Source organism: Marmota monax, unplaced genomic scaffold, assembly GCF_021218885.2.
Source record: "Marmota monax isolate L192 unplaced genomic scaffold, Marmota_monax_Labrador192_F-V1.1 WCK01_AAM20220418_F8-fsc00026, whole genome shotgun sequence".
In the NCBI taxonomy this organism is placed as follows: domain Eukaryota; kingdom Metazoa; phylum Chordata; class Mammalia; order Rodentia; family Sciuridae; genus Marmota; species Marmota monax.
The window spans coordinates 2631963-2657087 of NW_026693108.1; the positions used below are offsets into that span (position 1 = coordinate 2631963).

General features: G+C 51.2%; 2 protein-coding genes across 3 annotated transcripts in view; one reads left to right on the forward strand and one right to left on the reverse strand.

Annotated features, from left to right (window-relative positions):
- The window catches only part of Col4a2 (collagen type IV alpha 2 chain), a 152103-nt gene extending 134101 nt beyond the window's left edge, over positions 1-18002 (reverse strand). The window contains exons 1-3 of one of the 2 annotated variants that reach the window (XM_046454778.2): positions 17978-18002; positions 16717-16804; positions 16543-16597 (exon numbers count right to left, since the gene is read on the reverse strand). In XM_046454778.2, the coding sequence (XP_046310734.1) occupies positions 16543-16597; positions 16717-16760 (99 nt within the window). In that variant the 5' untranslated portion in view covers positions 16761-16804; positions 17978-18002. Of the gene's footprint in view, positions 1-16542; positions 16598-16716; positions 16805-17120; positions 17260-17977 lie in introns of those variants that run through there. The other variant, XM_046454777.2, reaches the window with a different exon arrangement.
- The window catches only part of Col4a1 (collagen type IV alpha 1 chain), a 129240-nt gene continuing 121672 nt past the window's right edge, over positions 17558-25125 (forward strand). Inside the window, exon 1 of the mRNA XM_046454779.2 lies at positions 17558-17703. Within this exon, the coding sequence (XP_046310735.1) occupies positions 17620-17703 (84 nt within the window). The 5' untranslated portion in view covers positions 17558-17619. The remainder of the gene's footprint in view (positions 17704-25125) is intronic.

A 25125-nucleotide genomic window follows, 5' to 3' on the forward strand; every position in this document is an offset into this window, starting at 1 on the left:
GAAAGCACTGGACACCTACTTTCCTAAACTGATCAAAATACTCCTGGTCGACTTTTACGGATTCCTTCTTGTCCATGGTCTGCTGATGACAAAGTCATAATTATCAGTTTGTATTGACAGGAATAGGGCACGTGATTTTGACCTCAGAGTTCTATTCATCACTAACAGTCATTTACAATATTGACTACGCTTCAGAAGTGAAATTTTAGTAAAATAGTAAAATCCGTACAGACTTTTCTAGTAATTCTGTGTATGTGACAACTGAGAAACTGTACGGTGGTTTATGCTCACCATTTTGTTTTAAAGGTTGACTTTGAGATGACGACAGGCAAGTGCTCAACACCACTCAGGATCTTCCTGACTAATCACACACAAAAAACAAAAAAAAAAACTGGTGGGGTGTGGGTCGCAGCAGGAGGGCTCTGCTGGGATGGGTGGGGGATTTCAACGCTTCGCTGACACTCACAGAATGAATTCCTCTCTTACAACAACACGAGCCAATGACTCGGAGCTGAATCTCTGTTTTCTATTCCAACACCCATCCTCAATCTCACTGTAAAGAGACACACGCTGGAAAGCCACCTGGGCCTCCTGGAGAGGATGGCTGCCTTTGAGTGACGAGAACTGAATGTGAAACACAGAATCCTGTTTCTGAGACTCAAGCCAGCAGGCCTGGCTGGGAGGTGGGGGCGAGATGACCGAGCTGGTCTCTGGGTGGAATCAAGTGAGGCAGTGATGTGAGGAGTTTGTCTCAAATGTCCAGAATGTGCGACTGGGTGGCACTCTAGGAGGCCAGGGAGGACAGGGTCATCAGGGAGCCCACGAGTAGAGGGTGAGCAGACCCAGCAGAGCAGCTGTGAGGCTGAGCTGGGACCAGGCAGGAGCCCTCTGAGAACAGCCGTCTGAGGGGCTGGGATAGGTGTGGAGGTGCAAGGGGCCATGCTCATCTAGTGACCAGCAGACGGGACAAGAAGATGTGCATGTGCTGGGGGCAGCACTGGTCTCTGAGGCTGAGACTCGCAGCACCAGTAAACACCCCTAAAACTTCTGGAGGGTGGGGAGTGTGCACTGGATGAGACATCACAAACACAAGCTTAACATCCACCCACGATCAAGTCTCGTCATTCCTGGTCAACGTCCCCGGCTGACTTAGAAGCTCCATCCTGGACTGAGCTGCATTGGTTTTTAAATGAACTCAGCATTTGAGCTAAGACAGTGTTAGTCTAGCTTGCCCAGGAGATTAGGAGGCCAACTGTCACATTAGGAGTGAAGATGGGGAGGCAGATGGACACCCTGCACCTGGCACTGGACAGGGTAGGGTGGTGGACAGGGCCTGGCCTGAGGATGGGCCATGTGCGACCCCCTCTGTCACTGAGGCTCCAGGGGCCTGGGAAGAGGCCAATGAAAACTCAAGTAACTGATGTCCACAAACAGCCTAGTTGAAAGACTCCCCGGGGCCTGCAACCAGCTGGAGACCAAAGGTCTCATCTCTATGCTGAAGAGTTCGGCTCTGAGACTCCAGGAAGGAGTGAGGCCAGGCCCTGGGCTACTGGAGAGCAGGCCAGGGAGGAGGCAGGCTCAGGTTCAGGTGGTACTGGGGTGGAGAGGGAGTGACAGTGACCGCCACCTTGGGAGCTGGTTATGTCAAGCCAGGACGGTCACATGTGTGATGTGTGTTGAATTCTGACTGTCATCTACACATTTGGCCAAAAGTTTTGTTGAAACCACAGGCTCAGGTTGACAGGACAAGTCATATTACAGAAGTCAGTGTGGCTTCACGAAGTGAGAGGGTCCCCCACCAACCAGCAGTCTGCTCCTGGCTCAGGTCACACGTGTTCTTGGCATGACATCCCCAGGGCCAGGACACACACCAAAAGATTAGACGCTTTGCAAAGTCAGGAAGGCCTTGAACCCCTAAGAACAGCAGATGAAACTGCCCTCGCAGCCAGGAGCTGCCCACCCAGCCTGTAAGCAAGGGAGCCGCATGCTTCCCAGAGCTCTCGGGAGACACAGCCCAGGGGAAGCCATGAGCCCAGGCCGAAATGGCCCTCGGAGACAGTGCTTGGAGCCTGCTGCCCACACTGTGCTCCCTGGTCTGGGGCTGGCAGCATCCCCATCACCAGTGGGCGGGCATCAGAAATGCAGGGTCGCCAGCACCACCCAGCCCCTCTGTGGCCTCCAGCCAGGACTGAGGACACAGCCCAGTTTGCTTTTTCATGCAACCAGGCGAAGAGACATCACCCCCCTGTGGCCTCAGCTCTCTCCTGGCAGGGCACTGCCTGGGCTCAGCTCTCTCCTGGTAGGGCACTGCCTGGGCTCAGCTCTCTCCTGGCAGGGCACTGCCTGGGCTCAGCTCTCTCCTGGTAGGGCACTGCACTGGAAGGTCGAAGGCACTGCCCAGGCAAGCTCCCTCCTTCATGGCTTCCGTGTCTGGGCTCCTTAGAACAGGTCTCCAGGGAAGTCAGTCCAGTTGTCTCCCACTGCAGGGCTGGACCCTCAGTTACCCCCGACGACCATGAGGCTGTTTCCAGAAGCACAAAGGAGGCCAACGGTGGACCTCTGCTGCCCTGAAGAAAGCACAGATCAGCCGGAGCTGGCTCACTGGCCAAGTGCCTGCTTCCCTTTGGGTTTGGAGCTCAAGGAAAATAATGCAGGCTATTAAATTGAAATAGTCTGGCACTCTGTCCTGCAGCTGAAGCACATTTTGCATTAGTTTGACTGTGCAGATAAGCCAATGTGTGTCTACCCCAGTAGTTTTCAACATGGCAACTCAAGCCAAGCAGAACCAATGAGAGAAGCCCTCATCTCTGGTTGACTTTAAGTGCACATTCTTGAGGGATGTGCCTTTGGCACTGAACACAGTGATATGTGCTGTGATTTTGAACAAAAAGTCTCAAAACACTTACTTTGGTTTTGCCCAGGACTCGTCCTCTCCCCCCCTCTTCCCCTACCACCTCCAGTCCATCATACCACTCAGACCACAGCTGTCCCACCAGACACAAGAGGACATTGGGTGCCTGCCTGGCCCTGGCCTGGCCCCTGCTCTGGGGCCCGTGCTTGGGCCCAGGAGGCAGAGAAAGCCTCCTTCTTCTGTCTGCCCTCCCATCACAGCAGCACTGACAGAAGCCAGTGCTGAGACACTCCTGCCAGCCTTCTCTGTCCAAGACAGGTGTCCTCGGGCAGCCTGCAGCTCCCTACACTCACTCATTTAAGTCCTAGCCTCAAAAATGCAGAAAAATGAGTCAGAGTGAGCCTGAAAAATGTAGAAAAGCAAGCGAGCTGCGAGGCCAGTCAGGCACTCAGGGCGGCCATCAGGACGTCTGACCCCGGCCGGAGCTTCCCCTGGAGGCTCTCCCCTCATCTCCAGGCCATCAGTGGCAAGGGCCCTGTCTCAGAGGGCACAACCAAAGCCCCAAGGTAGCTGGTGGGAGCATTGGAGTCCAGGCCTGAGGTGTGGCTGCAAGCTACCCTGCTAACACAATCCCAAGGCACTGTGGGTCCCTAGGGTCAGTGACAGGCTTCTGCAGGATGGGAGCAGCCCAATTCCCCTGTCCACTCACTTCTCCTAGACTATGAGGGTCCAGCAGCAGGGTGGACTGAGTGTTCAGACGAGTCTCCAGGACATGCAGGAACAGCTCTGGGTCTCTGATGCCTGCACCCGTACGTCCAGCCCAGTCCTCACTCACGGCCTCTCACTGGACTTGCAGCTCCTTCCTGGATGGCTGCCCTGCTAGTCCAGGAGGTGACCAAGCTCAGCAGGCCCCAAGTGAACCTCCTCAGCAGAAAGAGCTTCATAGGTACCAGAGGCCCCAAGACTCAGGTCCAGAGGCCCAAGCTGCTGGCCTGACTCAGGAAGACCTCCAACTTCAACTGAACAGGAAATCAGTTTTTTCTCTTTTTAAAATCCCCAACATTCACCATCTACAACCTCTTGGGCAGGAGAACAAGTTTGAACTTAAAAGTAACCTTAGGAATCATAGGAATATTATTCAGCCTTAAAAGGGAAATTCCACACATGGTACGCCATGGAAGGGCCTTAAGGACTCCTGCCTAGTGCCCTAGTCTAAAGCACAATACTGTATGATCCCACTTCATCCTGCTCATCCCTAGTGGAGTTCAATCCACAGGGACAGAAAGCAGAGCAGGTTTTGGAGCTGGGGGTGGGAGGAAAGGGACAGTGGTTTACCAGGTATGTGGAGTTTCTCTCTGAGAAGGTGAGAAGGCTCTGGACACACCAGTGACCGTTGCACCTTAGTGTGAGGTGCCTGACGCCAGTGAGCCATACGCTTAAAATGATGAGATAGTTAATTTTATGATGAAAAGAGTATAAAATAACCAACCTACATCATGTACAACCAGAAAAATGGGAAGTTATGCTCCATTTATGTATGATGTATCAAAATGCATTCTACTGTCATGTATAACTAATTAGAGCAAATAAAAAAATTTAAAAAAATCAATCCAGGTTTGCACTGTATACATACAGGAAATCCTGAGGGGTGTGATGCAGTCATTTTCAGTCATTAATTTACAAAGGGCATCTATAATGGTTGTGACCTAGGAATCAGGCACCAAGAGTTCGCTCTCTCTCTCTCTCTCTCTCTCTCTCTCTCTCTCTCTCTATATATATATATATATATATATATATATTTTTTTTTTTTTTTTGGTACCAGGGATTGTACCCAGGAGCACTCAACCACTGACCCACATGCTAGATTCCTTTCATTTCTTTTTAAATTTTTGGAGAGGGTCTTGCTAAGTTGTGTAAGGCCTTACTAAGTTGCTGAGGCTGGCTTTGAACTTGGATTCTCCTGCCTCTCTAGCGTTGTTGGGATTACAGGTAGGTGCCATTGCACCTGGCTGCACCATTTTTAAACATGTGAAATTTCAGAAAGAATAATGATCTAAGGTGACTTTTTAAAATGTAAGGAATCACGAAACCTGCCTTTTTATCTGTGCTTATTCTTAGAAACTCAGTTAATGAAATACAGTGAGGACAAAGGACCAGGGAGAAGGCAGGAATACTGGCTAGTGCCTTGGTCTCTTGTCTGGTCCACTGAAGAACCAGAAATCTGGGAGAACAGATTGAAACGTGCTATACAAAGGAGGAAAAGCCATCTTACAAACTGAATTCCACCCATCCATCATCTACCTTTCTTTCTCCCCCTTTAAATAAACTTGCTTTCTTCCGAGGTACTTCTCAGGCTTTACTCTCTTGCTTACATACAAAGTAGCAGACAACCACAGGGGGAGAATCTGTTCAAGGGAACCAGACTTCCCAGTTAATGAAAAATCAGTGCAGTCCAGCCTGCTCCTCATCCTAGACTCTTGGACAGGATTTGATCCTATTCTTAATTGTGTGTACTTCTTAAGTAAAGAATTTTTGGATTAAAAAAAAAAAATCAAGAGCCAGCGTGACTAATCTTACTTCCTTCCCCCTCCAGAGTGAAACAACTCAACTTATTTCCAGAACATTAAATTCCAACCAGGTGAGATGCAGATAACAAACTGCTTGTGGGAGAGAGAAGAAATCACCACAGTTGCAAAATAGGGCCTCAACGAGAGGCAAGGCACACCATGCGGCAGGAGTGGTGCCTGCAGCCGGGCCACCAAGGACGGACGTGGAGCTACGACCCCCAATCTGCCATGTCCACCTTACCCAGTGGGTGGGTGGGACTTCTGCCAGATCATGGCTGCATTTGGCATTGATAGAGAACCAGAACTTCAGGTGAGCAGCCGCAAATTAGCAACGGCCAAGAAGGACTGTTGGAAATGCACCGCGGGCCATGACCTAACTAAAATGCACTGATTTTCCGGTCCCCTGGCATCCTGATGTAAAAACGGAGGTCCCCACAGACTGGCACGAGGTTTACTCATCCAGAGGACAGGAAGCCTTGGACCCTTTGCCCTTAACATTCCTTGTTTTGCAGGGGGAAGGAGAAGACTGGACAATAAGGTGACTAAGAGGAGGAAATCCTGTCTGAGCTCAGACCGTCTCAGGAGGAGCGGGGAGGGAGCAGCCGGAACCTGGTGGGCCCAGGGGAAGGAAGGTGGTTTTCAGACAGGAAAGGAGAATATCTCAGGTCCTTACTCGGTTATGACTTGGCCGGTGGCGACGAGGAGGAGAGTCACCAAGTAAGGAAGCGGGGAAGGAGGTGTTTCCTCCCTGGCCAGCTGCCACCTCCCCCCGTGGCCCTGCTCACCTGGGAATGGCCAGTTCTCACTGTGGACAACAGAAAGAGCAGGACTGTGGTCCCAGAGCAGAGGCCTGTTAGGAAGTGGGGTGGTGGGAATCCTCCTGCCCTCTCCAGAGAACCTCGCCCTGGGACTGTAGGCTCCTTCTTATGTCACGTGCCAAACCCAAACCTTCCCTCGCACTGTTCAATAAAACATTCTTTGTTTATAAGCCTCTCCATTTGTTCTGCAAATAATTTAGTTCTATCTTAATTTTATTAAAATACCAACTGTCTCCTTTGCTGACATCTCTTAAGCTTATAGGAAGTGCACCTCTGCTGCTTCTCACCATGTGAGCTGCTTCACAGGGAGCCCATACGCACGGCTCAGCTCCTGGTCACTACAGTGTGGTCTTCCAGGCGTCACGAGGGCACCAAGAGCCTAGATGGCAGGCACCCATGTCCCAGTCAGGTCTCAGGTCCTGCTGCAGCCTCTGTCCCTGTGCCCGTCCTGGCAGCCTGGCTGAGACATTGCTCTCTCCCAGTCCTCATAACGCTGGGACTTCAAGTTTTTATGTCTTAAGGATGAAGACCCATATTGATCAAAAACCAAAAAACCTAAGCCAAGCAGCCTTTAGCTCACCTTTGCCAGGCACCACCTGCGGAGGTCACTAAAGCCCCACTGCCAGCTCCCTCATCTTCAGGGCACGCTCAGGCAGTAACAACTAGTTTACTTTGCTCTTAGAACCTATCAAAAATGTAAAAAATTGATTAAGTGAGTCAACCAATATCATCAGCCAGGAAAGAGCTGGGGCAGGTCTCACACCAGACCCACGCTGGCCTGATCCTATAAGAACCTGTGCCATGTGTGGCACTTCTGTGGTCCCTCAGCACCAGTGTTCACGGACGAGCACAACCACATGTGAAACCAGCTCACAGAAAGTCCAACACAGAACTGAAGAGAGGCAGACTCGGCTCCCGTAGGAACCTCGAGGGCTCTCTCCTGGTGGAGGACCCCCGGCGACACGTTTGCCTTTACAAGTGGAACAGTTGGCCAACTCCCCAGCCCCACTCCCTACTCTCCAACTGCACCTTTCCCGCTGTCCTCACTCCCTGGCCTGGACATGTGGCCACAGGAGGACGGATGTGCGTAATGTGTGCGTGGACACTATTCCTAGAGAATCAAGGTGTTCATTTACTGAGTTTCACGTGAATGAGCTCATGACACAGAACGGGTGACACAGTCGCTAGTCCAGGATGCTCAGGAAGCGAGGGGCGTAAACCCAGGCACTCTGACCCTTTGGTAGGCCACAGCTGCCCACCTGTGGCTCACGGGCAGCTTCAGTGAGCCCGCCGGCCACAGGACAGTGAAAGCAGATGTCAGCGTTGGAGCTGGCATGGGCCCAGGAAAGAAGGGGTGCAGCGCCTCCACACTGTCCCCTGGGCCTCCTGTCCAGGGGAGAGAGTTCAGGCAGGCCTCTCATTCCCCACGGGGTTTTGGTAACACCCTCTCTCTAAATGTGACTGGCAGAACCTTCCAGAGCCCCCCTCTGCTCCAACACAGTGCTGCGCTGGCACATCCTTCACCCCTTTGCAGCTGGGCGAATCTGCTGTCTGCCCCGGAATTTCAAACAGGGCCTGGAGAGTGAGGCTGGTTGCGTCCACAGGACTCTGGCTTCTGCTGTGGGCCCCCCACTCCCGCCCGGGCCATTCCCATGGACTCCTTGGCCATTCTCGGGCCTCTCCTGACACTGCCTCTTCAGTCTGTTTGTCAGAGCTCATGAGGCTGCTCAGTCAGCCGCACTCCCCTGGCTCTGGCCTTCTGGCCAAAGGACCCTAAAAATGCTCAGGTGTCTGATGCTGCCTGGGCCGTTCTTCTGCCTCAGCACTCGAGTGGGAAAACAGGAGGCCTGTCCACGTGCGTGCATGTTTGTGTACACAGGTGTGCATGTATGCATGTGTGTGTGCATGTATGCATGTGTGTGTGCATGTATGCGTGTGTATGTGCACGTGGCCAGGGTGTGTGCTCTCTTCCGTCTCAACTTATCATCTCACACCAACCTCTACAGGCAGACCCGTTGGCAGGGAATGTAGGAGCCAAGCTGAGCGTGAAACCCAGGACACCTCCAGTCTAAATCCTCTGTCCTTCACCACCATGCCTGCATCGTGAGGTGACGTGACCTTCCATGCCCTCCACAGGGGATTTACCACCCTGGCACGGTGGTGCAGAGCAGAATGATAGACTGGAGGAGTTCTGGGTTTTATGCTCAGCTTGGTTCTATGTTCCCTGCCAATGGCCCTGCCTGTTCTGCCTCAGTCCACCCTCAGTGAGTCCTGGCATGTGGGTGCTCAGCAAGGGGTGCTGCCATGCTTCTCCCAAGGGACACTGGCAGAGCCTCCGGGGATCACCGTTAGGTCCCAGCAGTCCCAGGACTGTCCAAGGGCTTCCTTCCTTGTCTCCCTCAGAGGCCAGCACTACTGGGGGCTGAGGACCACGGAGGAAGGGGTCCCAGCCCACAGGTCCCTGACTGGACCGACGAAGTCTCACGCTGCTCTTCCTGATGTGTTTGAGATGACTGCACGCTCACTGCTCATAGGCACTGTCACCTAAGGGACAAGCAGAGCCGTGGAAGCTTGTGGGGCACACAGTTTTGGCCATGTCCAGCCTGTCCTTGGTTCTCACAGGGCCCTGCTGTTCCACAGGCAATAAGTGATCTCAACACGCTCCGCGTACGGGAAACACCCTGCTCTGCAATTTCTACCAGGTACCAGATAATTAGTCCACATAACTCAAAAACCCAAATTCTTCTGTAATTCCCACATGAGAGATTACTGACCTGGGCCAAAGCAGCAAAATAGGAATTTTAAGGGTGGAGTTGAAACAATCCCTAGGAAAAAATTCAAATCTTCCCCAGGCAGCCCCATGCTCCCTTATCACCAAGTACAGCCACTGCCATCCATTGGGGATAGCACTTAATTTGGAAAAAAGAAAAAAAAAGTGATAAAAATACTTTTTAAGAAACCTAGTCTTTTATTATTTTTTTTCTAATATTCTAGGACCATATCCCTCATTTAAAAGATTTGTTTGAACACTGTCAATCGTATCCTCAGTCATTTCCTAACAATCAGTTTATTGAGGCCCCCAGGCCTCAGGCCTCGAGTGCGGCCCCGGGTCAGCTCTGGAGTGGTGTGTGGAGCCTGAACTCCACCGAGTAACAGCAGCTGCGGCTGAGGGAGGCGCGTTTCTGCACCAAAAGGGGGACTATGGGTGGAGACGTGGCCAGCGTCTGCAGGGGGTGTGAGTGATGATTCTAAACCTGGATTTCTAATGATGCTGTTAAGTCCTGTCAGTTGGGGGTGGCACATCAATCAGACTCCTCAAGGGGCCTGATTCCAGCTGGGTCCAGGGTGGGCCCAGGCAGACTGACCTCTGCCATGTGGGTGCTGAGAGCAAGGGGACAGGATGTCCTTGGTCCCCAGGGGCTGAGGCAGGAGAGCAGATGCCAGTGCACAGGACGGGTCTGGCAGGCTGGTGCAGAGGTGGCCCCTGCCCGCTTCACCTCTGGTTACCAGTGGCAGGGCGGTGGCAGGCAAATGTGCCAGGTGACAGCCCCTGGCCGTGGGTCACTCTTGTTCCTGGCCCCTGTTTCCAGCCCCTACCTGAAGCAGGGCTGGGGCCGCTGGGAGGCTGCTGTCTCCAATCTCACCACAGTGGTGTCCTGTGGGACGCAGGGGCTTGTGGTGGGGCCTAGGGAGGCAGGCTCCCAGGCAGACCACCCTCTAACCAGCAACGTCGTCACTGTGGGAAGGCAGGGTGGGGCTCTCCTATTCTGCCCCCGACACTAAAGGCCAGAGGTGTGCGCAGCAACAGGCAACTGCTGAGGGCCTGTGTCCTTCCTGCAGCCACGCCATCAGGCCAGCCTCCGTCCTGTCAGGCTCAGGAGGAATGAAGCAGCACCCCTCCCCCAGCTCTACCGCTTCTTTTTCCTAATCTACTCTCAGAACTGAATGTGACTCAGGTGTGTGCGGGTCTCCCCAGGAGCCGAGCAAGCCGTTAAGCCGTGTGCTCTCCGGTTCCATCTGACGCCGGTTACCTGGACCTGGAGCAGGCTGAGGCCCCGTCCATGGTGGCTCTGCTCAGGTGTCAGTCACCTGTGCTTCTGACCCGTGGCAGGGCTCTAGGGTGGGGTTCCCATGACCCCTGCTCTGAGTTGGAATAACTTGTTAGCGTGACTCACAGAGCTCAGGGGAACACTTCCATGTGCTGGCTTCCTACCCAGGACACAGGTGAGGAGGTGAGGTCTGGGGGAAGAAAGGCCCGAGTGTCCACACCCTCTCTGGAGCCACCTCCAGGAGCCTCCCTCCATGTGTGTGGAAGCTCGCCAAACCCAGTATTTGTGTTTTTAATGGAAGCTCCAATATGTAGCTTTGGTCATTAGTGATCAGTTAATTTCCAGTCCCTGTCCCCTGTCCAGAGGTTGGACTCTAACCTTGTCTTGGCCTTTCTGGTGACCAGATCTCATCTGCAGCTACCTATGGGGGCCAGCCATCAGTCAACTCTTTAGCATACAAAAGGACGTTATCACTGGAGATTCCAAGGACTGTGGAATCTCCTTTCTAGTTATTGCCAGGAAACAGGACAGAGAGATAACACCACCCCTGCTTCAGGAAGGGTGGGCAACAGCACCCCCCTTGGGGGCCTCCTGGGGGGGGGTGACCAGGAGACGTGAACGTGCTTTCCTCCTCTCCTCTCCTCGTAAAGCTTGCCTCCTGTGCAGGGGACAAACTACCTCTTCCATATTTTCAGGAAACAGTGACTTGTGTTTACTTGAGAAAAGAATGGGAACAATATTTTCCTCTTGCTGGTACATCTGCTGTTCACTAGTGGAAGACTCCCTGTTCCTCAGCCCTCTCTGAGCACTTTCGTACCTGCCTGTGCACACCAAACGTGGCTGCTCACGACTTCTAAGGAACAATTAAAAGATGATTATCGTACATGAAATAATCGGATCTGTAGAAAAGTGATAAAGACAGTGCAAGTTCTGTGTACTCTTCACCCAGACAAGACGAGGCGTCAACATCCTACATGACGTGGGCATGCTCGTCAGCATCAAGCCATTAACATCGGCACATCCAGCTTCAGCCTCAGCTTCTGCCAGCCTTTCTAGAGTCTTTCTGTCCCAGAGCTGTTCCAGGACACCACCAGGCCCTGGGAGAGCTGGTCTCACAAAAGAGCTTGCTGCTTCTGTGCAGCCAGCCTCACTGAGTGCAGGGCACACACCTTCACAGAGCATGCGCAGAGCAGGAGTCTGACGCGTGGCAGATGGCCTGGGCCCCAGCAGGGGCCTAGAACCCAGTGGGGAGGTCAGCGTTCACTGGTGAAGCTCTGGCCACTACTACTTCCTTTGAAATTCACTCCCTGACCACAGGCACAGGATTGGAGAAGCCCATGGAGTCCCCTTAAGACGAGATGGCACGATTTTCTTTCATGAATAATAAAAATGAAACCCACTGTCAATAAAATCAAGGGCTGCATGTCCCAAGATACTGTTGACTTGAGGGAGTGGCCACTACAGGGGAATGCAGAAGGCAGCTGTCTGAAACCCTGCCTTTCCTTTCTCTTCAACTGGTCAAGTACCACTTATTCACCACATTCTAGAAGCTTCTCAACACCATGAAGACAAAAGGCCTCCTGAAGGACATTTCTAGGTCGCATGCTGGAGCAGCTCAGATGCTCACTGGGCAACCCTCCTCGTTCCAGGACGCACCTAAGATGGCGCTCACCCTCAAGCCTCTGGGAACTGCAGGGTCCATGGAGAGGTGGTCAGGCACAGGCTGCAGTGCCAGCTGTGTCCCAGGGCATGTGGTCACCTGGAGAGCTCCTGCCAATGCCTGCCACACAGCTCTTCAACCTCCCTTCTCAGCCTGTTCCTCATTCTGAGGACAAATGGCCAGTCAGTAGCCAGGCAGGGCAGGCCCACCGTGCTGACTGCTGGTTCACAAGGTGAATTAGCCCAAGCCAGTTCCAAATGGTCCCTGCCACTTCAGCAGTGGGGTGAATGCCAACCAACAGCAGCCCTGGAAGGCCAGAGGCCCCACTGGGCGCTTTCCCTAAATCCTCTGATCAAAAGCTTTTCAGATGCAAAAGCTCCTGGTAGTGAGGCTTCACTACCCAGCTTCCCACTGCGGGCAGGCCTCACTACAGCTGCCCACTGAGGTCAGGTCTTAGTACAGCTGTCCCCTTGTCTTCACCATTTAAGCCAGTCACCCATTTCCCTTCCTTTTCCCCAGACACACATCAGACAGTACTTTGGTTGGTATTATTCTAGCGAGATCTTTGTTTCCTGTTCTAGAACGTCTCCCTTCAACTCTGCACACTCTCTCTCTGGTTCTGCACACAGCCCCGCACAGCGCCAGGAGTCTCTTCTCTTGCCTTTGCTTTCTGCTCATCCTTCCTCCCCACCTCTAGTGTGGGATTCTGGTGACGAATCCTGCTGTTATTTATTGTGGCCAAGCCATCCAAGCCACCCAGGGAGAATTACTTCCACTGCCTCTAGAGGGCTGGATGGGGTTGGTGTTCCGTGGAGAAAAGGGGGAACTTAAGATTTTCTCCTTCTCAGGGCACAGATTCTGCACAATGAGACCAGGGCCCAGGAAGGAGGAAAGCACTGTCCTCCTGCTCTTTAGCCAGGCTCCAGAAGCCTCTCAGCCCACCTCTGCTGAGGCCCCAGAAAGTGGACTCAAGGCCTCGCTGCTCTACTTCTGCCTCTGAAGTGAGGGAAAGGGATAGCAGCCTGCAGCAGAGCCAGATGGGTTTTCCAGGGCCTGGCTCTGGAGGGCCACTTGGAAACACAGGCTGGTGCCCAAGCAGCCTGCTCTTCCTGGGGCACAGTGCCGGTGCTTCAGAGTCTCCTGGTACACAGACATACCTATGAGAACCTGTGTTACTGTCCCCACTCCCTGCCCTGACTGTCCCTAGGCTGAGGTCACTAGGTGGCCGCCCAGCCTGCTGTTATTTGATGTCAGGGAAGGCCTTTGTTCTCTGGAATTCTCTTCCTCCAGAATCACACAGGACTGGGCCTCAGATCTTCAAGGCTGCTGCCAGCCTCTTGAGATAAGTAACAATGCTCGGTGTGGCTGCAGCTAGAGCTTTTACGTCCCAACGAAGGTGAGGAGCATGCAGCTGCCTGCAGCACAGTCAGGCACATTTTCAAGAGCTTGGGATCCTAAAAGGCTTTTTAGAAACTCAAGCTTGTGCCAAGGCAGCCTTGGAGCCCACTTTTCCCAGGCACTGTGTTCGGGCCTCAAGGATCTTCCCTCAATCAGACCCAACAGACACCTCCTGGAACTTGTGCTATGCACGACACCCCAAAGCACTTCACATGCACCCCCTCATGTGACAACCTTCTGAGGGGGAACACTGTTCTGAATATCCCCATTATTCAAAGACACGGAAGCCAGCGGAGTGTCTGCATTAGGCAATAACCCAGCAGCAGCTGACCCAGGTGGGACGGTACCCGGCAGCCCATCTGGGGGAGGCTGGGGTCAGCACCTCTCTGCCCCTCAGGATGGGTGTTTACACATGTCTTTAGCTCCGTGGCATTGCATTCAAGCGAGGGGGGCCTCTAGAAAAGGCAACATGGGTAACAGCGAGTGGCCCAAGTTGTCCATACAGCACCTGGGCCCACACCGGGTCCTGAGCTGATTCCTTTCTCCCTTGATCTGTGTTCCCAATTCTCAGAGCAGCAGAGAGAGATTCCACTTCCCAGGAATCAGTGTGTGGGCTTCAATGTTAGTTCAAGGTCAGGGCCAAGGAGAAACCCCCTACACAGCTGGGAGACCTAAAGACCAAAACTCAAGAGCACTTTTACTGCTGCCTTGGGATCCTGGAGGTTTCGAGTGGTGGGCAAATGCCTGGTTCCAAACCCCCTCAGTCACTTAAAAAGAGAAAACTCTTGGGCATTTATTTACATTTTATGCCTTTTCCACCCCTCAACTGCAAAATGATAGTAATAAGTTAGCTACTTCAGGTATGCTTTCTGAGGAGGCTTTGATGTATTAATGTGCACAAATTGGCACACAGAAAACACTCATTAAATAATTAACGAGGCTTTTCACTAACGTGTTCAGCTGCTTCTGCACGATGCTCTGAAGATACAATTGTAGCTCTTTCCTTGAATGGACCCACCCCTGGGAAGAGTCCTGATACCGCAGACAAGGAGACAGGATTCCTGAGTTGGGCCAACAAACGGGGGTGGAGCTGAGTTTGCCACAATTAAGAGGAACTTAATGAATGTAGCACAGAATCAAGGAATTTATTTCATGGGTAACAGCAATTAAAGCTGGTCGATAAGAAGTAAGCAGAAGATCGATGTTTTGTGGAACTTAACAAATTGCATGCCTTTTGAACAGCACATTGCTAGTGTCACTAGGAAAATCACTAAAATATTTATCTATTTTTATTTGTAGATTTAGAATCTAAAGTCCAAAAAAAAGAAAAAGAAAGAAAGAAATTGGCAAGTGACCTCAACTGGCTCTCAACTCAATATTCTAGCTCACTGGCTCCTGAACTTTGGCACAATGTGGGAATGTAGACTCCCAGGCTCCACCTCACAAAGTCCCACTAGAGGACCTGGGACGGGGACCCAAATCAGACTTTCTACTAAGGTTTTCCAGGTGATTCTGCTCTGTGGGGGCCAAGGGCTGTACTTTGGGGAGTTCTGGGCAGTGCCTTTGGTCCCAACCAAGGATCAAGGGTCAAAGAGACTGAGGGTGAGTTCATAGCACATGACAGGATGGGGCAGGCATGGAGCTGCACTCCAGCCAGAAGGGCACTTGGCCTCCAAGGCAAAATGGGGACATTCACTCCTGCAAAGGGTAGAAACTAAGGCATGAATTATAAGGTGAGGCCCATAGGGCAAGCTATGTTTGGTGCATCAGTTGCCAGACAGGGAGCCCTTTCCACCAGATTTAGGATTGGTCCCCAGTAAGAATTCCTGGGACTCACCATCCTCAGGCAGGAAGACCTGGATGGGCCAATGGTGGTTCTAGGGTCAGGGTCCTGGGTGTCAGCACACCAATGTGCACACTTGAACCCTGTCTGGCATTCTCTGAGAAACTCCTCTGCGTGTGTGTGCGTGTGTGTCTTCATGTGCGTGCACGTGCACATAACACGTGCACACGTGTATTCTTTGGTCCATAAGTCTGGGCCAAGTCTACTATGTGATGCGTGCACAAGGACCCTCAGTAATGGGCTTGGTTGATATCTAGGTTCTGTTCCGCATAAGTCAGGATCGTGAACAGGAAGGAGACAGACCAAGCTCTAAGAATGTTCTGGCGTAGTAAACCCTGGGTAAAACCTCCAAGCTCCTCTGCTTCCTTCCTACTCTGGGCCCTGAACCTAAACCAGTGTCTCTTTCTACATGACAGTGGATTTCCTCATTCACTGACTTTAGAACCTTAGCAGTAAAACAGGTGTGACAATAGCAATTAAATAAAACCACCAACACAGTTACCCCTCTGTGTGCTCTAGGCAGAGTAGAGCCCTGGAGAGCAGGGCTAGCTCTGGTTGGGACCTCACCTGAGTAACTGGTCGCTATTTATTCCATCACACACTAAATGGAGGGGGGTAGAGACACCTAACAAGTGTCCTCAATTTTCACTCCTCTACACATTATTATTCCTGAAGAGGCCACCACACCTGTGCTGTTTTAGCATGGTAACAGCAAAATAAATGTGGTGGCTACTGCTTAATTAAATGTGTAAAACCCCATCATGTAACCAACCACGTGCAACGACAATATTGGCAGAGCTGCCTTGAGTGGGGGACTAGGCTCAGGAAACCCTCATAGGCAGGAGGGCTTGCCAGCTCCCACCTGTGGCTCACCCCAGGCCAGACCACCCCTCAGGAGGAAGATGGGTTTCTCTTCCTTTGTTCCAACAGGATGGTTGACATGATGGGGTTGTCTTCTCGCCCAGCCCATTTTCCCCAGAGCCTCGAATTTAAACATCCAAAAGCCCTCTGTCCATGGCAGGGCCTAGACACCAACTGCAGCGTTCCACAGTGACTTTTTTCGCCTCCCCTGGGCCGGTTTCACGGCCAAGTGACTGACTTTCTTCCTGAGCTTCTAAGGCCAAGGCTTTCCTTCAAGATGTGAATGCAAGGATGTTACGATGCCTTAGGCTACGTTTTTAATTATGAGCTCTCCCGAGAGGCCGCGCCTGCAATGCACAGCTGCAGGACTGGGAACCAACAAACACACCCTCTCTCTCTCTCAGGTGGGCAGAAGAGCTGCCTTTCTGAAGGCCACGCGAGTGTCCTAATCCCCGCGGGCGCGCAAATCCAAACGCGAGGCCGAGCTGTACTTACCGCCAAGACGCTCTGGGCCAGGAACCCCACTGCCAAGGCCCCCAGCAGCAGCCACCTGCACGGGAGAGGGGGGGAAGAGTGACGTGAATGCGGGTCCCGACTTGTCAGTTTCTGAAAGTTACCTGTAAGGGCCCCCTGCGCCCGGGCCGAGGGAGTAGGCAGAATGTCGCTTACCGCCGCAAGGCAGGGCCAGCCGCCGCGCACCGCTCTTGGCCCATGGTCCCAATCTGTCCTCTCTGGGCTCCGCTCAGTCCCTCCTAGTCTGAAGGCCAGAGACAAAGCGGGTTAGAGAAGGGGTGGGGAGGCAGAGCATCCTCGCCGCGGGTCTCGGTCTCCGCGGTGCGCCCCAGGCTTCCTTGTAGGGGTGACTAGAGGCCGTCCCACGACGAGAATGAAAAGGGGGGCCTTCCCCGTAGGCCCTGGCTGGTCCCGCTTAGCCCAGGCAGCGCGCGATTCCGGTTCCCCGACTCTCTGCCTTCCCACCCCGAAGCCGAAGAGCGCGCAGTTCCAGCCCGCCGGGAGCCCGGAGTCCGCGCCCTGGGGCCTGGGTCTCGATGCCGCCTGGGGGTCGCTCTCACCTCGGGTTCGGTCGTCAGGGGCTGCTGCCTACGCGCATTGGCCCCTCCAGAAGCGCCCGCAGCGGCACAACACCAGCGCCGCTGGCCTCGCTGGGCGCCGGCCTCGGGGGCCCGGGCGTCCGCTCGCGGTCCTCGGCCCGGACCCAAGGCGCAGGGGATCCGGGCGCTAGAGCCCCGGGGTGCAGAGTGTGGAGCACTGGTGTCCCGATTCGCGGCGAGCGCAATTCCCGAGCTGCGCGCTCCCGCCGCCTCTCACCCGCCCTGCAGGGTCCTCCCCTTAGAGACGCCGCCCGCGCCCTGCCTAGGGGAGGGGGCGGCGCCAACAAATTGAGCTCGAGCGGCCGCGCGCAAGTCTCCGCTCCGAGCCGCCGCGCCCGGGACGGTGCGCAGCGCTCACACCCCAGCCCTCCGAGAGTGAGCTGCCCGCCGCGGCCCCCGCGCGCCCGGCCGCCGTCCTCCGCCGCTCCCCGCCGCCTCTCGCCGCCCCGGGCGCGCCACCATGGGGCCCCGGCTCGGCGTCTGGCTGCTGCTGCTGCCCGTCGCCCTTCTGCTCCACGAGGAGCGCAGCCGGGCCGCTGCGAAGGTGAGTCCCCGGCCGGCTCCACTCCCCGGCGTCCCGCCCTAAAGCCCCGGCCGCCCCGCGAGGCCTTTGTCCGGAGACCAGCGCCAGCCGCCCACTCTCCCCTCAGGGGTCGCGCATAGCACACCCAGGTGCACTCTTCGGGCCGGTCCCGCTGGTGATCCCTGTGGGCTGCGATCGCGCATCCGTCACGGAGCCTCCTTTGTTATGGTCCGGGTACAGGAGAGTTAGGGAAGTTCTCCCGGCCTTTGGAAGGGACCAGAAACTTAGTGCGCACCTCGGTGGGGTAAGAGTGTACAGGAGCCAGCGGGACTTGAACCCGCATCGCGGAGATGTTCAGCGGCTGGCCGCCTTCACCTGCCCTGGGTGCTCGAGGGGGTTGGGGGCTGGCTGGAAGGGTGGACACGCGCACCCCATGCTGCTCAGAGCCCCACACAAGTGTAGGGCTCTGAATCGCTTTGGGCGTGTTTCTCGCTGTTTGGAGACTCTGGTGGTTGAGGCTGACCAGCTCTGGGCCGCTTGCCTGGAAACAGCTGTCTCTTTGCTTTCCCACGACTTTTGTGTAGCTTAAGGCACACTGAGAACTGAGATGGGCTCTCCGGGTACATGAGCTTGAAAGTGACCATCCTGGACTGGCCGCCTTCTGTTAGTATGTGTTTTAAAACTATAACCATATTTGTATTTGAGTGTGAAACTAAAGTGAAACTCCATCTCATTGTTTCATGCACAAATTGTTTGCTTAGTTTTCATTTCCTTTGGTTATGTGCTTGCCCAGAAAGGCTCTGGAGATCCATTTGCAGTCAGGTTCTTTCCCTTTTCCCTTCCCCTCCAGAGAATAGAGCTTCAGCTGTTAGTGTCACAGCCCAGCAGTCCCAGAGGCCAGAGGTGTGGCCTCTAAGCACATTTTGATTTTTTTCCCCTCAAATGCTAAAAATGGTTTTGCTACTTGCCAGATTTCTCACACTTACTTTTTTTAGTCTTAGCTTTTCTTAGGCTTGCCATTGGGTTTGTCCTTTTAAGATTTCAGTTCTTTTTTGAGAGAATGATATTCAATAACTCCACGGTGTTTAAGTTATTAACTGTTACATACTAGAATAATCTGGAAATGTATGCAGCGTCTCTTAACTGTGAGCTTGCCTCTGCCCCGGCAGCTCCTTCATTGGATACCGAGAGCTCTATGATTACATCAGCAGTTAACTTCAGATTGTTCTCCCGCTCCTGGTCTCGCCCTGCGCCATAGCCAGCTGTTTAAACACCCTTCTGTAATGATGACAAAAATACCTTCAAGAGTGGGCTCAAGAATCCTTTATTTTGGTTTAGAAATATTGACCAATAGATTTAACACTTCTAAGACAAGATTGGTAGGCCCAATGGCAAGGAAAATCAGGGAATGTTCTCTGTTGGGAAATATGAACCACTGTTTGGGTTTAGATTTTCTGATTGACAGTGTTAGCAAAGCAAAGCTAATTGTGAGAGCTAGCTTTTTAGACATCTAGGACCTTAAAAGGAATGAAGCACTCACTCAAACTCCTCTTCTTACCTGAAAAATCAAACTCAATGTTGAGTTTGGGATTATTTTACTTCCCTTTAGGTATTCTGTAATGGCTAAGTGCATTCCTGGCCCTTAGCTTCGCTCCATTCCTTAAGGTATCATAGGCTGTCTCAGGAAACCTTGCATGTGGTCGTTCCTGTCACCGGTAACCTCCAAGATATTGTCACTACACTGTATTTTTCCTGGCCGAATTAGAGAAAAGTGATGAACATGCGAATTATCATAAACTTAAGGGTTTACAAGAAAATCCATTTAAAAATAATATCTTGCAGTTTTAAAATCCATCTCCCTCTTCATGCCATCAATAACATTTTACTTACCTCCTTACAAAAACAGCCATCAGATGTACCAAAGTGTTGAAATAATGACTATATTAATCCAAGCAAAATATAACTTAAAATATGATTTGAATGAAAAGATGGTGTGAATTTGTCACATCCTAACTCAGAAGCCAGCAGACATGCCTCTTGCTTGGATCTCCTGTTTCTTTGGTGTCTGAGTCCCTCCTCGCCTGCATTTGCAGCACCTACTGTGTGCCAGGCTGAGGGGTGCTTTAATTTCTTGGGTGAGAGACTATTTGATTTGCATCTGACCCTGTGTGCTGTGATCACACTGTTCCTTTACTTGTGGATGGATTTTCAAATTATTGATTTTACCTCCCACTACACTCCCACTCCTCTTTTCCCCTCTTAGGCAAGAGAGGAGGAATAGGGCTTAGGCCCCCAGAGTTCTGACCATGAGTACCTCTGCTCTGGTCATGCAGATGTCCTGAGTTGAATGAGCCTCCCTTCTGCAGCCTCCAGCCTCCCTTCCGACTGGTTCTGGGTGATCCATCTTAATAAATTATTTCTAGGAATAAGAAATGTAAACTTTCCCTAAGTGTATTGGTGGCTGCCCGGCAATCTTATCACCTCCTGACCGTTAGTCAGCACTCCTGGGACCAAGTGACCCAGAGCTCAAACAAGTGAGATTTGATTCCCCTGCAAGAATGGACCAGGGGAATGTGGCTGAGAGGAGGAGCTGGGCCTCCAAGGAGTCCCAACAACAGTGTGTGGAGCACGCCAGCTCTTGTGCTTTCTGTGTGTGGCAGGGGACCAGGCACAGGGAGGCCTAGGAGCCCCAGCAGAAGTGATAATGTCCATCAGCCCTGTGTCTGTCAGATTGGGCTCTTGCATGGCTAGTGATGCTACAGATTAGTCACAGGTATGCAGAATGAGTGTGCTTAGGGACAAGAAGAGCCTAAATTTCATGCTTTTATTAAGCAGGTGATTGGGGGACTCTTTGAATCCTATGTCTCAGTTTCTCTGGAAGACCCACACCTTCCTCTCACAAACCTACCCATTCTTCCCTTACTCCACACATGCATCTGGAACTCTGCTGGACTTCTGTCCAGAGTTCCAGATGCATATGTGGAGTGACACCCTGTCTCTTCACCATGAAAGCCACACACTGGTGAGAAATACTGAGAAAGAGACAGAAAAATAGAATCCAGGTTGGTCAAGGCTACGATCAAGGGAAACCAAGAGCATAGGAGTACCAGCTTTGGGAGTCCACAGCGGCTTCCGGGAGGACACCCCACCTCTGAAATAAGTGGAAGAAGTAGGAGCAGCATATTGTTTTTGCCTGTGCTATCATGGTGTATCCTTTGCACAAGGCATAATTCTTCCTATCCCCTCTCAAGCGTAAGGGTCTTTGTATTGAATGAGGACCTTAAATTCCCTACTTAGAGATACCAGAAGCCATTGTTTCTATTGTAAGCAATCTGGGTGGCTGACTTTTGATCTCAGAGGGACAGAGAGAAGTGGAGGGCAAGGTCCAAGAGAAGGGTGAGATGAGGGAGTGCCTAGCTCCAACGTGTCTGTCTCTTCTCTCCAGGGGGCAGGGGCATTGGGGAAGTTAAATATGGATGACTGACTCTAGGCAGGAGTGCCTGTAGGAACTGACCCAGAAAACCTCCCCTCACTGGGGCAAGGACACGAGGGAATTCATAAAACCCTGCATTATTCATTAACAAGAATGTTGGCACATTTCTGGAAACTGTAAAGATGGCCTTAACGAGTTTGGTTACTTAGTGAAGAGCTGGCAAATATTCTGCATAGAAATGGAGCCCACAGATGATGCTATGGGACAAATCCTTGTAGATACTGGGTGGACATCAAGAATGGAAAATATCACAACCTTTGTTTGGGCGAATTACCACTGGACAACAATTAACCTAATGAAAGTGTCTCTCACAGGCTTGGTATTTTGAGCTCTTGGGATACAGTAAGCAAAAGCAACAATAGAATGCCTAAAATAATATCATTAGAGCATTGTTCTTCCTGCTATTATTAAACAGCCACTAAAAAAAATGTAGCTGTGGAACAATAGAAAGACGTATTCCTACTGTTCTTGTGCATACAATGCAAAGGATTAGAAACCCGAGTGTGTTTTCATTGGGAATTCTTTGAGGTGTTGAATGCTGCAGGCATTACTCTGGTTAATATTTCTCAGTTGGGCACACAGGGGGCCGTTCCATCCTGAGCTCCCTCCATTGTTCTCCTAGGGAGTCTATCCTAGTTTTCTCTCTGTTCCTCTGTGACCTTTTTTCTCCCTAAGCCCTGCAGTGGGTGTGCCTTTGTTCTCCACATTCTCTCCCCGGATTCCTGTCATCCCTGGGAAGGTGACGCCACCTGCCTTCTTGAATCCACAGTCGGATGATGTCTTCCTATTGCCAGGGACACTACACCTCAGCTGTCCTGCCCTGATCACAAACTTAGCCAGGTGTTCAGAGCTGCCTTCTCACCCAGGTGGGTGACCTCACGCCTTTGTGATCTTGGTCGTCCATGGCACCTTCTGTTTCCTGATGTTGAGCCCAGAGACCATGGCTGTTCCTGGAGGCCCCGGTTCCCCCTTTTCTAACCCCCAAGTCTCCTCAGTCACAAAGCCCCCACTACTCCCTAAGTGCTTCCAGGAGCCAGCCTGGCCTTCTCTTCCTGTGGCTCTGAGCCCACTGCAGGTCTCCTTGCTGTGCAGGATGGCCACCAGCCCTCCTGCCTGCCCGCCTCCCAGCCTCTCCTCTCCAGCACGCTCTTTCTGCAGACATCCACCTGCGCTTCCTGGACCTCACCATGGCCACCTTGGCTTTGCATTCCCTCCACAATGAGGATCCATCTAATTATGTGGCCTGCGGCTCATGTCTCCCAACAGGTGACTTGGGTGACTGTCAGGAAGGATTCTCTGTGCTCCATGGAAGCCACTGTTTTCTCCCTGTTCCCTCACCTCGCTCCTTTCTCTTGTCTTGCTGGGATTCTCCTGAGTCTCTTAGGGCAGATCTCTGTCCCATCCTCACCACTTGCCTCTAAAATCAGGCTTGTGAGGGAGAATATTAAGTGTCTGGATTTTTAAAAATCCAGCTTAAATTTGAACCCTTGCTCTGCCACCCAGAAGCAGTGTAAGCTCTTTGAGCCTCGGGTCCCTAATACACAGAACGTGGATGACGGCGATGTCGGTGGATTGCAACGGGCTTCTGCCCGTGAGTGAGCAGGCACTGGGGAGAGGCCGGTTGCTGCTGCTGCCACGTGGCTGGTGTGGCTTTGTCTTAGGTGGGTTGGTTCTGACACCCCTGCCAATTACGAGACACTTGTGGACGTATTTTTTTTTTGTAACCCCCTGACTGTGTCTGGGAGAGGGCCTGGTCCATAGGAGGAGATCATGAATTAATTACTCATAATTGGTTCTGATGTTTTTGCTCCCATTAGCATCGGATCCCCTGGGGAGCCCGGTGGAGCTGCCTGCTGGCTCATGGAAATTATGCTCCATCGTCCATCCCTGAGGTATTAACAGAGAATGCAGGGAGGATAATGCCATGTGAAGGTGTTTCCCCTGAAATTAGAATTTGGAGCAGATATTTCACCCCAGACTAAACATGAGTTGGAAATATACACAGTGCTGGGCTCTTTCTGTAAATAGTTTATTCCATGGCTTAGTAATATTCTTTGTAGAAGTTTGGTTTTCCATCGCATGCACACTATGAGAACACTTTGTTATCTGAGTTGTGCTCACTTGATTTGTGGTAAGGTAGAAGATATGCAGATGTCCAAATAGGACAAAAGAAATATCTTACTGACATGGGCTTTGATGTATCTGTTGGTTGTATCAACAGACAAAGGGGTGTGATCAACCTTCTTATCTTCTATTCTTGGAATTGCTTTTATTTCTTAATTTTTTTTGTAGTTGTAGATGGACAGCATGCCTTTATTTTATTCATTTTTTTTCATGTGGTGCTGAGGATTGAACCCAGGGCCTCAGTGGTCTTAATGAGTTTGGTTATTTAGTGAAGAGCTGGCAAGTGCCAGGCGAGTGCTCTGCCATTGAACTACAGCCCCTACATGCCCTGTAAGTGTATTTTTGACATTTCTTGTTCTTAAGTAACAGCAACAGACACTGGCTATGAGTTGGAAGAACCAGTTGCTCTATTCCCAGGTCATCAAATGCACAATGAGCTGTTTATTACCCATTCATGGAAAGGTTAGCTGAGTGGCATGAACATCATCTAATCAGCAGAACATCTGGAGACACAATATCTAGTTGACACTTGATTAAAATTATTTGAAATCTTTGTCGAGTTTCTACTTTAGAAAATAAAGATACTCCTGTACCTAAAGCAAACCCCAGTGTTTCAAGTTGTAACTCAATGTATCAAAAGCTATTTCCACAAACTTTTGCCTGCAGTGCCTCCCATCTTAGGGGTGATGAACATTGGGAGATGGTGACAGGTGGCCAGCTCTGTCTTCACTTCAGAAGGAAAGAGCACCCCTGGCACTCATCCTTTAGCACATGGGGCATTTTGAAGGTTCTAGGTCTGTATTTGTTTCCTGTTAGAGCATGTTACAGATATGCCTGGGGATAACTATTTCAGTATTTTTTCTTTCTTTTATTTTCTTTAAATTTTTTTTTTAGTTGTAGATGGACACAATACTTTTATTTTATTTATTTAATGTGGTGCTGAGGATCAAACCCAGTACCTCATGCGTGCTAGGCAAGTGCTCTACCACTGAGCCAAAACCCAGCTCTCTTTATTTTCTTAAAGAAATAATATATGATTTAATTAGTGGAAGATTTGGTTATTGGATCTTTAGATGTACTTCATAAAGTAGCTGTATTATTTTTATAATATAAAAAAATCAAAGTTTATTTTAAAATTTATGATTCTCCTTTTATGTAACCAGTGACTTATTTTTGAGAATAAGAGCACATCATCCAAGAGCATCAGCTTTAAAATGTCATTTTTAAACACAAGCGGTTCTTTTTTCCTAATTAGCTTTAATTTTTGAATTGCACTTTGAAAGTTTTAATGTCACAGAATCACTACTGAGCTGAGTGCAACGTATGTGCTAGCATCAAACTGTTCTTGCTTTAGAACTCGATTTAAGGTGAATTAGTATCATTACTAAAATACACAAGGTTTTATTAGGTAAAAAGGTCACAGAACTGATAGTTTGGTGCATTTTTTGTAATGTCCATTTGGAAAATACTTAACTTGGGGATCTTAACTTGAGGTCATTGTTTTGTCAGAGGAGAGGGTTCATCTTAATCCCAAGAACCCAAGATTAGTTAGACAAAAGAAAATCCTATTTTTCTAAGGATGGGAATTAAAGGATCAGATGCACACGTGTAATTTTGGAAGGACAATGGCAGCCTGAGGACACACCTGGAGGAGGGTCCAAGGACATGCTTGCCTGCACAAGGTGACTGTCCCTGGCCTCCTCGTGTGTGAGGTACATGATGCTGTTTAGGAGGAGCAAAGGTGTTCATGTTTGTAAAGCTTTTGTAAAGTGCTTGCCTTGTGCTGGACACTATTCTGTTATGTGAAAAGTGACCCCTGAGAAATC